This window comes from Pygocentrus nattereri, chromosome 19 (genome assembly GCF_015220715.1).
Source record: "Pygocentrus nattereri isolate fPygNat1 chromosome 19, fPygNat1.pri, whole genome shotgun sequence".
In the NCBI taxonomy this organism is placed as follows: domain Eukaryota; kingdom Metazoa; phylum Chordata; class Actinopteri; order Characiformes; family Serrasalmidae; genus Pygocentrus; species Pygocentrus nattereri.
The window spans coordinates 34,033,966-34,051,487 of NC_051229.1; the positions used below are offsets into that span (position 1 = coordinate 34,033,966).

Here is a 17,522-nt window from a genome sequence, read left to right on the forward strand (position 1 = left end):
CCACTGCTTTTAAGCAACACTAGCCTCACAGTGCCAGTGCAAAACTAAAGAAAACGTATGACAGTAAACTAGTCTCGGCTACATTTAGTAAGAGAAAAATGTTATAAATTAGATTTTTAACCACCTTTTCATGACAAATGGCATAAGAACGTACTGATTCATTCCTCCTCAATGATCTGCTGCTACTTTAGAAAACAGACTGATGGATCTGGACCAAAATTGTGTGTATTATAGAGTCCATGAAACATTTACAAGCGCTTCACTTGAGCATATTATTGGAAAACAGAGACTTGATAATGTCTAAAAGCCCAGTGCAGGCTAGCAAGCAATGCTGCCAGTCAGTGATTTATTGGAAGTGAAGGAGTAATCCATTGTATTAGTGCTTTGTCGTCTGGTTTTTTGTAATGAAGGTAGGAGTTAGAAATGAGGTTCACTACAATCATGTTTAACATGGTCGATGGTCAAACACACTTTTTTGCTTTATGGTAGACCCTAAGTAAGGATTATTGTTATTATATTGTTTTGTTTTAAAACAGCTGAATGTCATCTGGAAACATCATTTCAAATCGTATCATTTAGTCACCAGTCTGTAAGGGTAACAGATCAAAACAAGAAATCAAGTAAAACTGAACTGAAGTAATTATAATAACTAAAGTATTTGTTTTTGTGATGCCATTTACACGATGCACCTCCTTATCCGTTTGTTTTTGCTACTGCGCCAGTAAAAATATGCTAACTTTTATAATAACTTTAGCGTGAATGCGTGGGGCTAAACTGCTGAACTGAGAAGTAACTGATAAGCCCGGTATCTGTAAAAGCAATGAGCATAGTTTCCATATATGGATTGGTGGGTGAACAGTACACTTTAACACTGTTTACATACTACATCAAACTGCTATATTTCAAGAAGGTGAGGAAAACCATCAAGACATTCATTTCACTGACGAATTACCATTGAACACATTTGCAAGACAAATATTCAGCAAACATTTTTCAAACATGATAAATTTGTACAGGGTCGTTTTTTTTTCCCCTTTTTTGGCAGCCGTCCTGACAAATCTGGCCATAAGTTTGCACTGACACTTCACAAACAGTCCACACTAACAAACGGAGCTCAGTTCCATGTGCTTCTCCTCAAGCTTGCATTGTTTGTCATTTGAATAGAAGAGTTACACGTGTGTGAAAGCATTCGTGTCAGCGTCAATATTTATACATCTGACCTAAACGCTGAACTGCTTCTCTACAGTAGTTAAAGAGGTTGGACAGTGGAGGAACCCTCAGGGCTTCTAGGCCTTCAGAGAAGATATAATGCATGTCTGCAGTTTACAGATCCAGGGAAGCGAAATCTGCTTTCTTTCTAATTTGTTTAGCTTATTCTTGAAGGCTACTAGTGAAAACGATGACCAATAAATGGCATTTCATCATATTTCTATCCTCTCGATGTAAACCAGATGGTTCTAATCTTGGGTAGTGCTTCCGTAAGCATTCCCTGACCAATCACAAGGCTGATGTCTTTTGCCCCGCCCACACACAACAGCTACAGAGTCAGAGACACTAAAGACACTAAAGCTAACCCAGCATAACCAAAAGCTAGCAAGCTAAACTACTTGTCTGTAGCCGCCTGTTGCCCATTTGTTTGTCCTCATGAACCCGTGTTCGTTCCTTCATTCCTTCATTTACGTGCTGCTTTTTTGTCCAGTTATCATCACATAAAAGCTGATTGATGATTTCAGTTCTGTATGAGGGTCAAAGCAGGCCAGGAGTGTTGGACAGAGAGCTGTCAATCAAGCTGCTCAATTTCCACGCCCACTCAGTTCTCAGAAAGTCCTGATTGGTGGCTTTTAAGAGTGTTTTATCATTTGTACTACATGCATTGTAGTAATACCCTTATTATTTAATACTTTTAAACTTAAATGAAAATTTTTTCTCTTACATTTCTTATTTACATTGTTAAGTTTTAGTTGAAAACAAAAGGGGTACATTATTGAAACTACCAACTGAAAACTGTCCAATACGTGTAGCATCTACGTAGAAACAGCACAGTGAGCTCTCTCATTGGTGAGGATTTCAGCAGCTGAACCTAAGGCCTCACATATTGGATTAACCATTAACATAATTCAGAAGTGACAATGGAATGAACAAATCCTGTTTTGATTTCAAGTGGAACCAATTTTGTGAGAAGCTATGCAATTGACTGTAAACATATAAGGAACAATAAGGCAAAATATATGTTACAGTTTGTTACAAGCTTTGAATGGAACGTCTAATTGTCATTTACACGTTTCAAATGTTCATGTTTAATCTAGAACAGCCAGGACATGTTAATGTAGTTCACTGTTAGCTTAGTGCTAACATACTACTAGAAGCCCATAAGGGTGCTAGCAGAAATTAGCCCTACTTAAGAGATGTTTTTTCTAGCTCTAATTGTCACGACTCATCACTGTGTGCATGCATGTTGCTTCTGGGAAAGGTCTTTGGCAGTCTAATCAAAGCCACGTGTTTCCCATAACAGGGGTATTTCCACATTTATTGTGCTCAGTGAACGTAAATGCCCTCAGATTTATTTTTCATTTGCTCTGTATTAACCATTTTCAATTTCCATCTGCTAATAGCTGCAAGCTGCTGGCAGAAGCCCTCGAGAGCTCCTGGCACCATGCAGCACATGCAAGGCCGAGCCTACACTCCGCACGAACACAAAGACCAAGTACTTCCGAAGCACTTGACTCCCCACCATACAGAAATGTTTACACAAACTCCTGAGCCTAACCTCTTGACTCGACCCAGGCCATTGCTCCCGAGGATGTGTTAGCATGTCTGGGTGCAACTCATGCTGCATGAAGACTAAAACAAAGAAAAATAAGTATTTCCAATTATAGGCCTTGACCAGCTTTGTGGTTCAGCTCAGTGTTCTGTAAAATTGGGAGCTCGACCCTTTGGACTGCATCAAAGACACATTCAATTGAGTTCAAATATTTTTGTTGTGCATTTATGGAGCGTAGGATCCATAATCAAATAAATAACAATACACACAGACACATTTTCTAAGCCACTTCTCCCTCAGGGTCGTGGGGGGGTTGCTGGAGCCTATCCCAGCGGTCATCGGGCGGAAGGCAGGATATACCCTGGACAGGTCGCCAGTCCATCGCAGGCATAAATAATAATAATACCAAAAAAAAAAAATATATATATATATATATATATATATATATATATATATATATATATATATATATCACTGCTGTTGGAACAAATTCTCATCTGGTTTACTTCAGAAGCTTTTCCAGGCTTTTCCATTTTGGGCCATCTCCTTTGATCTGTTCATCATGAAAATTACATACAATGGAAAGAGCAACATTTACAAACTATGTCAAAAACTGAAAAACGGCCAAAATGGAGATAAAAAGTTTTGTTTAGACAGCAGATATATATATATATATATTGGTTCATTTCAAATTATGTTAAAAACTGAAAATGGTAATACAGTGTTTTGATCTGACAGCAGCAATATATATGTATTATTGCACCATCGCAATGTCCAGTTTTTATGCAGTAATATAAATTCTGAAATGTATTTGCATATGTATACATTTCCATATGTGCAATATGTGTGTCTAAGCTAGACAAATGAGATGCAGGTGTGCAAGTATAGATTTGGTAGATTGAAGTTACAGTAACATCAGAGTGAGTCTGTTTGAGGTGTGACTGTGGTGTGGAAATAACAGCGCTTTGTTTTTGGTGATGTGTTATAACTGCTAATTAATGATGCTTAAGGCTTGAGTAATAACCTCTCATGATCTCATTTCAAGTTTAAAAGAACTGTCTTATTGTAAAGACCTTATCCCACTCCTCACATATCAGACTGAACGCAGCTGAGAAATCTGTTGGGTTAAAGGACCGAAGGCAAAGTCTCTGAATATACTGCAGATGCACCACTACATAAGACTTAGCTAAGACCTTCGTCTCCGGCAAATACTTCGTGGAGAGTCTTTAATTAAGAGCTTCATAACTCAAATCTCTCACACAAGCTCGCTAACAGTGCAGCCCGGCCTTGTTGGCTCCCCACACATCATTTCCTGTTTTGCACATGGCCGTTTCCTGTAATCAAGTACTGCTATTTTTGCGTGAGGAAAAAAGTATGTGAAGCGTGGAAGTAGGTGAGCAGCACCGGAGCGAAAACAAGAGGAGGAGGCTCTCAGCCTGGGTTTGATTTGCTAAAACATCTCTGCAAATGTTCTCTTTGTGCTCCCCCCCCCATTCGCTGCGGTGACTGTGGGCTTCAGAGGGAAGGAAAGAGCAAATCCAACCAGAGAGCCCTGCCACGTAGTACAGACTCTTTATACTGCTTTCTCTCTCTCTGTCTCTCTGTCTCTCTCTTTCTACTGCTCTCTTTCTCCTCACTGTTTCTCTCTCTTTTCCCTATCTCTATCCCTCTCTCTCACTCTTCCTCTCTCTATTGCTCTTTCTGTCTCTCTCTTTCTCTTTTGAATTCTCTCTTTCTTTGCTTCTTTGTTCTCTATTTCTCTCGTCTTATGTCTTCTCTTCTCCCTTTCTCTCTCGCTTTCTTACTGCCTCTTTCTCTTTCCCTTATCTTACTCTCACTCTTTGTCTTTTTTCTTTCCTTCCCTCTCTCTCTCTCTTACTCACTTTCTCAATTGCTGTCTTCCTCTGTCTTTATTTCTCTCTTTTACTTTCTCTTCTCTCACTCTTTCCTTCTCTCGCTCACCCTACCCTCCCTCTCTCCCTCTCTCTCTCTTACTCACTTTCTCACTTGCTGTCTTCTTCTGTCTTTCTTTCTCTCTCTTTATCTTTCTCTCATTCTTTCCTTCTCTCTCGTTCACGCTCCCTCCCTCCCTCCCTCTCTCCCTCTCTCTCTCCCCCTCTCTCTCTCCGCTAATGGTGTAAGCAATTCCTGCACAGATAAAAACAGATATGTCATTCTGTCAGAAGCTGGGCAGAGGAATTGGCAGGGAAAGGCCATGGTGTGTGTGTGTGTGTATGTGTGTGTGTGTGTGTGTGTGTGTGTTTGGTGTGTGTGTGTGTGTGTGTGTGTGTGTGTGTGTGTGTGTGTGTGTGTGTGTGTGTGTGTGTGTGTCTGTGTGTGTGTGTGTTCTGTGTTCTGGCTCTCTTAACCTGTGTGACTAACACTGGACTGTTCTTCTGTGCTGCACCGTCCAGCCTTAAAGCAATATCACACCAAATCTATGAACACCGTTTACACTTGGTTGTGTATCAGGATTATTGATCAGGTTTATTATCAGGAATTAAATTATCCACATAACTGCCTCTGAGAGACTCTGAGAAAGTCCTGCCTCCTTTAGCTATTGTTGCAATGTCTGTCAAACATCCAACTCAGGCTACTGGCTTTCATTCATAACATCTATATTAACTGACTAAAAGATTCTGTGGCACAAAGAAAAATGTAGAAGCTCAGAGAGGAGCACATCTGAAACATTTCATATTTCAAAGCAAACTGGTTTTAAGTTGTTCCGGGCAGACACGCATGCTTGAGAACTGACAAAAAATAACGTAGGCCCATTTCAGAGAATAAAAATGGATTTGAATGGAAATCATTTGGTTACAGATGCACTACTCAGGTCCTGGAGGGCGAGTGTCCAGCACAGTTTGCTAGTTTTCCCTTTCAAACACTCAAACTAGTCCTATTGAACTGGAGTGATATATCAAACTAACTGTCAACAGCTAAGTTGAAAAAAAGCTAACTAGTGGATCTGCATTTTATTGTAACATAATGTGTCCTTAGATGTCATATTATAATGATTTTTAGCAAGTATGGTAACTCAGATAAAGTTTAGCTCACCTTAGAGCCTGTATAGGTCTGCCTGAGATTGAGGCACTGCGACATATCAGCCACTCTATATTCCTCATACAGTCCTTTCCACAATTTCTTTGTCTAATTTTTCAGTCTAATGTCAACTGCCACTGCCGTTCTCACTGCAGGTTTGTTAGTTCTGTTAAAGTTTTTCCTACGATTTATGGAGGAAGGAATGTTGAGAGACCGTTGGGATTGGCTGAGAGGTGTGTCAATAATAATTTGTCCCTCAAACTACTTCAGGAAGTGAAAAACTCCTAAAACCCCTCCCAATACCATGACAGCGCCCCTTGCCGTTCTGTATTTGACAAAAAAGCTCGGTGTGACTTGACATGTTCATTGCTAGAGTTATATATGTTTATCCCTGCTGATCTGTCCTTTCTGTCTTGGCCAATGTAAGTTCACATTTCATCTGCATCAGTAACCAGGATCACACCTTGCCCTGCCAATCAAATGAATGGCTTATAAACTCATAAAAGACCATGATGTATAGGCATTAGCTTACATGTGCATGTAAAATGTATGAACATATGGGGAAAGTACAGGAAACTGTTGCAATTTATTTTTAGATCTTGCTTTTAATTTACTTATAGTGTGTGTGCATGTAAGGTCATCCTTGCAATTCCAAACACTGTACACAGAAGAAATATTTGACATTAATGCCAGTAGCATTCTGATCATGTCACACTACATTTCCCATCATTTCACATGTCTACATTTGATGCAGCAGAAGTCATTATAGTGGGAAAACATTACGGTGGTGGCAGTGGCAGAGAATTTCTTCTGAGGAGAATCACCACAAGGTAATGTCTTCAGGGTTTGTCAAACACTAGAGGGCGCTCCTGAGTGTGTCCAAAATGAATGGGTTCATGTGGAGTTTTTGTGCAACATTGTACAAAAAAAATGTACTCATTTTCTCAACATAGAACAGCATTAAATATTTCAACACAGTTGTGTTTTTTTATCACTTTTAAACTGCAGTTATAGGACTTTCTAATATTGTCTTATGTACGTTCATGACATTAGTGAGCATAAATTGCATTACTTAGTTGACCATCCAGTGAGAACGCAGTAGCAGTAATGTCAACCAGTCAGCACTCAGTAGCAGTAATGCTGACCAATGAGCATTCAGTAGCAGTAATGCTAATCAATCAGTACTCAGTAGCAGTAATGCCAACCAATCAGCACTCAGTAGCAGTAATACTTACCAATCAGCACTCAGTAGCAATTATGCTATTCAATCAGCACTCAGTAGCAGTAACGCTAATCAATCAGCACTCAGTAGCAGTAACGCTAATCAATCAGCGCTCAGTAGCAGTAACGCTAATCAATCAGCACTTAGTAGCAGTAATGCCAATCAGCACTCAGTAGCAGCAATACTAACCAATCAGCACTCAGTAGCAGTAATGCCAACCAATCAGCACTTAGTAGCAGTAATGCCAATCAGCACTCAGTAGCAGCAATGCCAATCAACCAGCACTCAATCAGCACTCAGTAGCAGCAATGCCATTCAATCAGCACTCAGTAACAGTAATGCCATTCAATCAGCACTCAGTAGCAGTAATGCCATTCAATCAGCACTCAGTAGCAGTAATGCCATTCAATCAGCACTCAGTAGCAGTAATGCCATTCAATCAACACCCATTAGCAGTAATTCTTCTCAGTAGTGAATCCCAGTAGCATTATTGCCAACCAATCAGCTTTCAGGAGCAATGATGCTAACCAATCACTACTGTGTAGCAATAATGCTAACCAGTCAGCACTCAGCAGCAATACTAACTAATCAGCACTCAGTAGCAATAATGCTAACCAATTAGCACTCAGTAGCAATAATGCTAACCAATCACCACTGTGTAGCAGTAGCATGCTACTACCCAAAACCTGTTTGCTGTTTAGATAGAATAGATGTTTATTTTCAAATACATCCTTTTGCTTATATAAATTAAAGGACATTCACACATAAATGGCTATGAATATGTGAAATATTTGTCTGTTTAGCTCTATTCGCCCCTGTTCATTGAAGACTCGCTCATGAGTGCCCTTTAACATTTTGCAGTCATGTTTTGAAATAGTAGGAGAAATATGTAGAGTAAGTAGGAGTAGGAGAAAATTAAAGTAGTTATCTAATATTTCCACAAAAATAATCCTCTAGTGCAGAAGCAACAGGTGCCAGAGCCTACTGTTATTGTTTTTTCAACCAGCTTCATTCAACTAAAGCTGGTAATTTAAAAATCAAAGTAAAACACCCCCTTCAACTCAAGTGGAGAAGCATGGCAGTTAGAGCTAGGCCTTTAAAGAACTAACATTTAACCTTGGTGTACGAATGGACTCTGATCTCTGTTTTAGCAGTCGTGTCAAAGCAGTTACTAAATCAGCTTTTTATAACCTTAAGAACATCAACAAGATCAGAGGTTTCTGACTAAAGCAGACCTCGACAAACTCAGCCACACCTTTATTTCTAGCAGGATTGATCACTGTAATGGTCTCCTCACTGGACCAAAAAGATAACCAGACAGCTTCAACTGATTTAAAATGCAGCTGCCAGAGTCTCACTCAGAGTAAAAGAAGGGGACACATCACCCTCCTTCCTAAATCATTGTACTGCTTAACAGTCTGTTACAGAATAGACCTTAAGGTATTATTACTGCTCCATAAATAGCTTAATCATGCAGGACAAGTGTATTTGTCTGATATGCTGCAGTGATATGAGCCGAGCAGAACACTCAGATCATTAGAAACCAGTCAGTTAGTCCTTCTAAATAGAACCAGTTGACCTTTTGCCTTCAGAACTGCCTCAATTCTTCGTGGCATACTTTCAACAAGGTGTTGAAAACATTCCTCAGAGATTTTGGTTGCTTATTTGAGTTACTGTTGCCTTTCTATCATCTTGAACCAGACTACCCATTCTCCTCTGACCTCTCACATCAACAAGGCATTTTCGTCCACACAACTGCCACTCACTGGGTATTTTCTCTTTTTTTCGGACCATTCTCTGTAAACCCTAGAGATGGTTGTGTGTGAAAATCCCAGTAGATCACCAGTTTCTGAAATACTCAGACCAGCCCATCTGGCACCAACAACCATGCCACATTCAAAGTCACTTAAATCACCTTTCTTCCCCATTCTGATGCTTGGTCTGGACTTCAGCAAGTTGTCCACCTCTACATGCTTAAATGCATTGAGTTGCAGCCATGTGATTTGCTGATTAGTTATTTGTGTTAACAAGCAATTGAACACCTAATAAAGTGGCTGGTGAGTGTATATATATATATATATATATATATATATATATATATATATATATATATATATATATATCCATATATATATATATATATATCCATATATATATATATATATATATATATATATATATATATATATATATATATCCATATATATATATATATATATATCCATGCATTCATCCATCCATCCATCATCTTCCGCTTCTCCGGGGTTCGGGTTGCGGGGGCAGCATCTTAAGCAATGAGGCCCAGACCTCCCTTTCCCCAGGCACTTCCACTAGCTCTCTGGGGGGACTCCAAGGCCAGCTGGGCAATATAGTCACGCCAGCATGTCCTGGGTCTTCCCCGGGGTCTCCTCCCTGGTTCACTTGCCTGTGACACCTCACGAGGGAGGCGTCCAGGAGGCATCCTAACCAGATGCCCGAACCACCTCAACTGGCTCCTCTCGACGTAAAGAAGCAGCGGGTCCCTCCAGGATGACCGAACTTCTCACCCTATCTCTAAGGGAGAGTCCAGACACCCTGCGGAGGAAACTCATTTCGGCCGCTTGTATTCGCGATCTTATTCTTTCGGTCATTACCCAAAGCTCATGACCATAGGTGAGGGTGGGAACGTAGATAGAACGGTAAATCGAGAGCTTTGCCTTGTGGCTCAGCTCTTTCTTTACCACAACAGACCGGTAAAGAGCCTCACTGCTGACCCAGCACCAATCCGCCTGTCAATCTCCCGCTCCCTTGTAACATCACTCGTGAACAAGACCCCGAGATACTTAAACTCCACTTGAGGCAAGAGCTTATCCCCGACCCAGAGAGGGCTCTCCACCCTTTTCCACCTGAGAACCTTGGTCTTGGATTTAGAGGTACTGATTCTCATCCCGGCCGCTTCACACTCGGCTGCAAACCGATCCAGCGAAAGCTGAAGTTCACGGCCTGATGTCGCCAATAGGACCACATCATCTGCAAACAGCAGTGATGTGACCCTGAGGTCACCAAACCGGACACCCTCCGTCCCCTGACTGCGCCTAGAAATTCTATCCATAAAAATTATGAATAGAATCGGTGACAAAGGGCAGCCCTGACGGAGTCCAACTCTCACTGGGAACGAGGCTGAGTTACTGCCGGCTATACGAACCAAGCTCCTGCTTTGTTTGTACAGGGCCTGAATGGCTCGTAGCAAAGAGCCATGTACCCCATACTTCCGAAGCACCTCCCACAGAATACCCCGGGGAACACAGTCGAATGCCTTCTCCAGATCCACAAAACACATGTGGACTGGTTGGGCAAAGTCCCATGAGCCCTCTAGGATCCTGGAGAGGGTGAAGAGTTGGTCCAGTGTTCCACGACCCGGGCGGAACCCGCACTGCTCCTCCTGAATCCGAGATTCGACTATAAGCCGGACTCTCTTCTCCAGTACCCCTGCATAGACCTTACCAGGGAGGCTGAGGAGTGTGATTCCCCTTAGTTGGAACACACCCTCCGGTCCCCCTTTTTAAAAAGAGGCACCACCACCCCAGTCTGCCAATCCAGTGGCACCACCCCCGATGACCACGCAATGTTGAAAAGGCGTGTCAGCCAAGACAGCCCTACAACATCCAGAGCCTTGAGGAACTCGGAACGGATCTCATCCACCCCTGGAGCCTTGCCACCAAGGAGCTTTCTAACTACCTTAATGACTTCGGCCTCAGTAATAGACGAGCCAATTCCCATGTTTCCAGACTCTGCCTCCTCAATGGAGAATGTGTCGGTGGGATTGAGAAGGTCCTCAAAGTATTCCTTCCACCGCCCAATGACGTCTTCAGTTGAAGTCAGTAGCACACCATCTCCACTATATACAGTGCTAGTGGCACACTGCTTTCCCTTTCTGAGTCGCCTGATGGTTTGCCAGAATCTTTTCGGAGCCAACTTAAAGTCACTTTCCAAGGCCTCACCAAACTCCTCCCACACCCGGGTTTTTGCCTTGGCGACGACTGAAGTCGCAGACCACTTGGCCTGTCGATACCTGTCAGCTGCCTCTGGTGTCCCACAGGCCAACCATGCCCAGTAGGACTCCTTCTTCAGCTTGACGGCGTCTCTCACCTGGGGTGTCCACCACCGGGTTCGAGGATTACCGCCCCGACAGGCACCAACTACCTTGCGACCACAGCTACAGTCAGCCGCTTCAACAATGGAGGAGCAGAACATGGCCCATTCTGAGTCAATGTCCCCCACCTCCCCCGATATCTGGTCAAAGTTCTGACGGAGGTGTGAGTTGAAGATCAATCTGACAGGTTCTTCTGCCAGATGTTCCCAGCAAATCCTCACTATATGTTTGGGTTTGCCCGGTCTGACCGGCAGCTTCCCCCACCACCTGATCCAACTCACCACCAGGTGGTTATCAGTTGACAGCTCAGCTCCTCTCTTTACCCGAATGTCCAAAACACATGGCCGGAAGTCTGATGACACGACTACAAAGTCAATCACTGAACTGCGGCCTAGGGTGTCCTGGTGCCATGTGCACTTATGGACATCCTTGTGTTCAAACATGGTGTTCATGATAGACAAACTGTGGTTTGCACAGCGTCCAAAAACTGAACACCACTCGGGTTCAGATCAGAGAGGCCATTCCTCCCAATCACACCCCTCCAGGTCACACTGTCATTACCCACGTGAGCATTGAAGTCCCCCAGTAGGACAATAGAGTCTCTAGGAGGAGCACTTTCAAGCGTCCTTCCCAAGGACTCTAAGAAGGCTGGGTACTCTGAACTGCTGTTCGGTGCATAAGCACAGACAGCAGTCAGGACCGGTTCCCCAACCCGAAGGCGTAGGGAAGCTACCCTCTCATGCACCAGAGAAAACCCCAACATACAGGTGCCGAGTCGGGGGGCTATGAGAAAGCCCACACCTGCCCGCCGCCTCTCACCATGGGCAACCCCAGAAAAGAATAAAGTCCAGCCCCTCTCAAGGAGATTGGACCCAGAGCCCAAGCTGTGTGTTGAGGTGAGTATATATCTAGCCGGTATCTCTCAACCTCGCGCACCAACTCAGGCTCCTTCCCCACCAGTGAGGTAACATTCCAAGTTCCAAAAGCCAGTTTCAGCAACCGAGGATCAGAACGCCAAGGCCCACGCCTTCGGACACTGCCCGATCCACAAAGCACCGAACCCCTACTACTGCCCCTCCCATCGGTGGTGGGTCGATGGGAGGGTATATATATATATATATATATATATATATATATATATATATATATATATATATATATATATGCGTGAAAGTGTCACTTTTATACGTGAATCTGCATCACCGTAGTCATTTCTGTGTCACGCCATCTGAACTGTCAATGCCACATTTTACACCACACTCATGTAAAATGCATCACAGCAGCAGATATATGGACTAAGGCATCTTGTTTACTTTTTTCTGGTAGCTGATTTTTGTAATTGTAATTCTATTTCTACTGCTGAAAATGTCCCTCCAGCAAACTTCAGGATCCACCATGCATTTCTACACAATGCAATATTCCTTCAAGCTTAAAGTCAAAGGTTAATGTTCCATAATACCATCAATCTCTCCAAACTGAAACAAAATACCTTCACACAGTCTAAACAATCTGTAGGCCAAGCCAAGCACAGGCTATTATTAGAAAAAACAACATTTGCTTTACACAGCTCCTGTAACCTCACTCTCACTTGAATACCAGTCAGGTTTAAAGTTGAAAGAGGTGACCCAGTACAGCCTCACAGAAACAATACAACAAGTACATGTTCAGCATGTAGCACTAATTTGCATTAGTACTATTTTAATAGTCCCACTTTTATGCTTGTTGCAATATCAATCTTCAACACTACCTGGACTGGACATTGCTCTTATTATATATTTATTCATTTAAAATGTTCTTCCACTAATCCAAACATAAACATAGATGATCTGACAAGACATATGTCTTGCTTTGTCTGCTGCTTTATTTTTGCACTGAAGCTATATATATGTATATATATATATATATATATATATGTATACACACACACACACACACACACACACATATCTGTCGTGATCTAAACTCTGCTGAACTGGATGCACTCAAGACTTATTGGTTGAGCCACTTGACTTTTTACACTAATTTATATTAAATTAAATACACTGCCATCTGCTTAGACACCTTAAAAACCGTAATTATTTTTATGGTTTTGCTGATGTCAGGACACATGACACGGCGTTCTAACCATGACTGAAAAAATCACATTTGTTTCCAGAATTTGTGGGAGGAAGGTCACTTGGAGTCTTCTTTATGATGAATACCCTGGCCTCTTTTTCTTAAAATCATGTCAAAATAAAAGTCCTCTCTTTTAAGTTGCTGCCTGACATTTGAGGAAAGGCAAGAACTTTTGAGTACTTTTAATGTTGCCTTATGTAGCAACATGATTTTGTTTTCAAATTTTCAAACATAAAATCATGCCAAACCATTTTATTTAGAATTTTACATATCTACATATCTTTTTTTGATAGCTTACTTTCAATGTTTTTGGGAAATTCTTAGATTTTGTAGGCAAAAAATAAAACTAAAATTAATTTTATATGCACTGAAAATCGCAAGTGATATATATGTATTAATTTACTTTTAAGGAAAAATAATGCACAGAAATATGCATGTCAGTGACTCATATATATGCACATATATGTACAGTACATACACATACAATGGGTCAGAAACGTCAGAGATATTGTATATCACTTATTGAGCATGTGTTATATTGTATGTTTATATGTACTGGGCTCAATCACATCTTGATGCATCAGATACAATCATCATCGACATGATGTGGCAATAATCAATCAAATATATTTCCTTTTCCTTAACCTCATAGCTCCGGTGCACAACTAGAGAAGTAAACTTCAGACACAAAACGTGTGGGCTAACTGACTACTCGACTGCCCAAAAAGATGGCCAGAGGGGGCACATTAAAGGGGACATTTGAGGGTCCAAGTCACTACTCACTTTGAGGGAATCGAAGCAGGCGATGACCCTCCCGTTCTCCACCTGACAGCTCTTGGCGGGATGGGCAAATTTACATTCAGAGTCGGGTCGGGAGCAGGTGCCCCGCTGGAACTCGCGGCACACCTCCAGCGTCAGCCATTTGGTGTCCCGTATGGGCGTCACATTCACCGCCATTTCGGGCCGAGATGAGAGTGAACAGGGAGGAAATCCAGGCAATGCGGCGGTGACAGCAAGAGAGTCTTTTTTGCCTTGTTTGCGTTTGTGCAAAGATGCACAAAGTTCAGAAAGAGAGAGGAGTTGGTGGATGTGTTTTACGAGGGGTCCGGAAGGAATTCACCCACTATCAGAGGCCCATTTTTGGCCTCTTTGTCTGGAGACCTCTTTCTCTCTCTCTCTCTCTCTCTCTCTCTCTCTCTGTGTGTCTCTCTGTTCGGCTATGTCTCTCTCCCACTCACTTTCTCCTCAGCTGAACCGTCTGGTCAGACGGATGGTGAAAGTCATTATTGATTATGGTTGAGGGGACAAAATAAGGGGGAGTGGGGAGGGGGTGGCGGTGGAGAGTGAGGCACCTCTCACCCACACACACACACACACACACACACACACACACACACACACACACACACACACACTCACACACGCACACACAGAGAGAGAAAGTCTTGTCCTGCCGGCCGAATCTCCTTTATGAGACAGACTCGTGGAGAGGTGCGAGAAGCAGCATGAGGAGCGCTCAGAAGGAGGAAGGGGAGGGGGGTGCGAAGGGCGTTGCTATGGCGACCAGGTAGAATGAGTTGTGTGGCCCAAGCCGTCCTCGTTCGTCTCGGTTGGCACGGAAGCAGCAGGCGGAAGCTGGGAGGTAAAAGGGGGTGGGGCTTTTCCCTTTCAAGCGGTCCAAGCAGCAGCGGATGTCAAAGGCACATCAGTCAGTACCAACCTGCAAAGGGTGGGGGAGGGGCAGAGAGAGAGGTAACATTTAGCTCCCCTAACACATACATGGTTTATTTTGTTATGTCATACAAATCATTGCTATACATGGCATCAACAGCTCATAATGAATGGGCTAATAAGAGCGACCATAAATGACTGGGAATAAAATCCATTGGATATTAACCGTTTTCACAGTAGCCATAAAATATTATTCCCAGCTGTATTGGAAGAGGTCCAAGAACCCCCACAGGACCACAGAGCAGGTATTATTTGGGAGGTGGCGTGTTAGTGTGTGTTGTGCTGGTGCACAGTGGACACAGTGGACACAGTGATGCTGCTGGAGTTTTACACACTGTGTCCACTCCCTGTCCACCTTGTTGCTCCACCTTGTAAATTTAAAGTCAGAGACAACAGCTCATCTGTCACTACGCAGTTTGTGAAAGTCCTGCATCAGTGCCCACAGGATGCTGTTGGCTGGATATTTTTGGTCCAGCAGTGACAATGAGGTGTTGGAAAACTCCAGCAGCTCTGCTGATCCTCCCCCCAAATAATACATGCTATGTGGTGGTCCTGTGGGGGTTCTGACCATTGAGGAACGGGGTAAATGGGGGATAATAAAGTATGCAAAGAAACAGATGGACAGTCTGTAACTGTAGAACTACAAAGTGCACCTATATAGTAAGTGGAGCTGATAAATTGGACAATGAGGGTAGAAACAAGGAGGTGGTTTTAACATTGTGGCAGATCAGAGTACATGTACTATATATACATATATAAGTAGCCATATATCATAAGAATGGGCATTGCTCACACATTATTTTAAGGCCACCTACATAGAGCTTCATAACACATTCATAAACAGTGAAGAAGATATTACTACAGGAATAATTGACTTTGCTGAGATGATATAAGATGGTAAATGAAGTAAATGACATTGTATTGACATAAGGTCTTAAATCAAAGTGAAATTCCATTAACTCTTTTAGGAAGCATTTTCCCAGAATAATCAAACTTATAAGGCATTAACTTATATTAAGCTTATAAAGCTCTCATTTAAGTCTAAGGGCTTTCAAACCTTCCACAGAGCTGATCTATGGTGTTCTTCCATAGGCATCTGCCTTATAAGTCCCGTTACTTGGAAATAACGCTCTTTTAGTTTTAAAATTTTGCTGCTCTTGACATTGTAGGTTATTCCTGTTTTCCTCTAGTTTTCTATATGTGCATAAAAAAGTACAAAAACAGACACAAACACATTTGCAGGCAAAATAAACAGCTTTGGCTCTGAAGTGGAAAAATCAAATCAAGCAGCATATCTCTTACTGCGTGGCGCACAGCGGCAGGGCACGGTGAATTTATTTAAAAGCGAGGGAGAGGGAGAGAGATCGACAGAGACAGGCTAGTGAGTGGACAGCCAATGGGAGAGGTCCGAGCGGTAGCACCATTCTGGGCCTCGAGCCAGAGGCGAGAAAGCGTGGCCTCCACCGGGTCACAGTGCCCGAGCAGAGGAGAGAGAGAGAGAGAGAGAAAGAGAGAGAGAAAGAATACAGAAAAAAAAAACATGCTCCAATTAGATCGTGAGTGGGAGTGAAAAATGAGGCTAGGTAAAAATACTTCATTGTTTTAACAGACAGTGCAAATATGTCGCAGCCTGGCAGCTCAGCTGGCATATTCCCCTCTGTGCTGACCCCCTTATCTCCCCCTCCCCACCCTACCCAGCTCTGCAGAGAAAACCCTGGGCCCACCAATGTGTGTGTGTGTGTGTTTCAGGAGGGTGCTATGCACCAACTTCCACAATGCACAGAGCCAATTCCATTACCAGCACATTAAATATGAAGCAGGCAATTTGGCCCCTCATTTTCCTCCACAGCCTCCTCTTTTTTCCTTTGCCGCTTTATATCCTCTGGCCCTCTTTTAATGTGTTGCGCACTCAAGACCCTCAGCAGGCGTGTCGCAAAGGAAAGGGCACGGAGTGAATCAAGGACAAGCTACGGCTAGCGCTTAACTTTATTTCTGTTTGCTGGACAGCCACAACAGTTAAACTGGCCACTTTGCTGGAAACACTTACCTTGTGCTTCCACTCACTGGCCACTTTATTAGAAACACCTACCTTCTACTCCTACTCCCTGGACACTTTATTAGAAACATCCACCTTCTACTCCCACTCACTGGCCACTTTATTAGAAACACTTATTTCCTACTTCCACTCACTGGATACTTTATTAGAAACACCTACCTTCTACTCCCACTCACTAGACACTTTCTAAGAAACACCTATTTTCTACTTGCACTCACTGGACACTTTATTAGAAACACCTATTTTCTACTTCCACTAACTGGCCACTTTATTAGAAACACCTGCCTTCTACTCCCACTCACTGGAGACTTTCTTAGAAACACCTACTTTCTACTTCCACTCACTGGCCACTTTATTAGAAACACCTGCCTTCTACTCCTACTCACTGGACACTAATCTTCCACGCACTGGCCACTTTATTAGAAACACCTAACTTGTACTTCTACTCCATGTCCACTTTATTAAA

At 42.7% G+C, this 17,522-nt stretch overlaps 1 protein-coding gene across 9 annotated transcripts in view; it reads right to left on the bottom strand.

Moving 5' to 3' along the window:
* The window catches only part of LOC108424044 (muscleblind-like protein 1), a 172,115-nt gene that overhangs the window by 110,195 nt on the left and 44,398 nt on the right, over positions 1–17,522 (bottom strand). For 8 of the 9 annotated variants that reach the window (XM_017691795.2, XM_017691801.2, XM_017691798.2 and 5 more), the window contains exon 2: positions 14,053–14,989. The exons of the other annotated variant lie outside the window; for it this stretch is intronic. In XM_017691795.2, coding sequence (XP_017547284.1) covers positions 14,053–14,226 — 174 coding nt within the window. In that variant the 5' untranslated portion in view covers positions 14,227–14,989. The remainder of the gene's footprint in view (positions 1–14,052; positions 14,990–17,522) is intronic. 9 annotated transcript variants of the gene reach the window in all.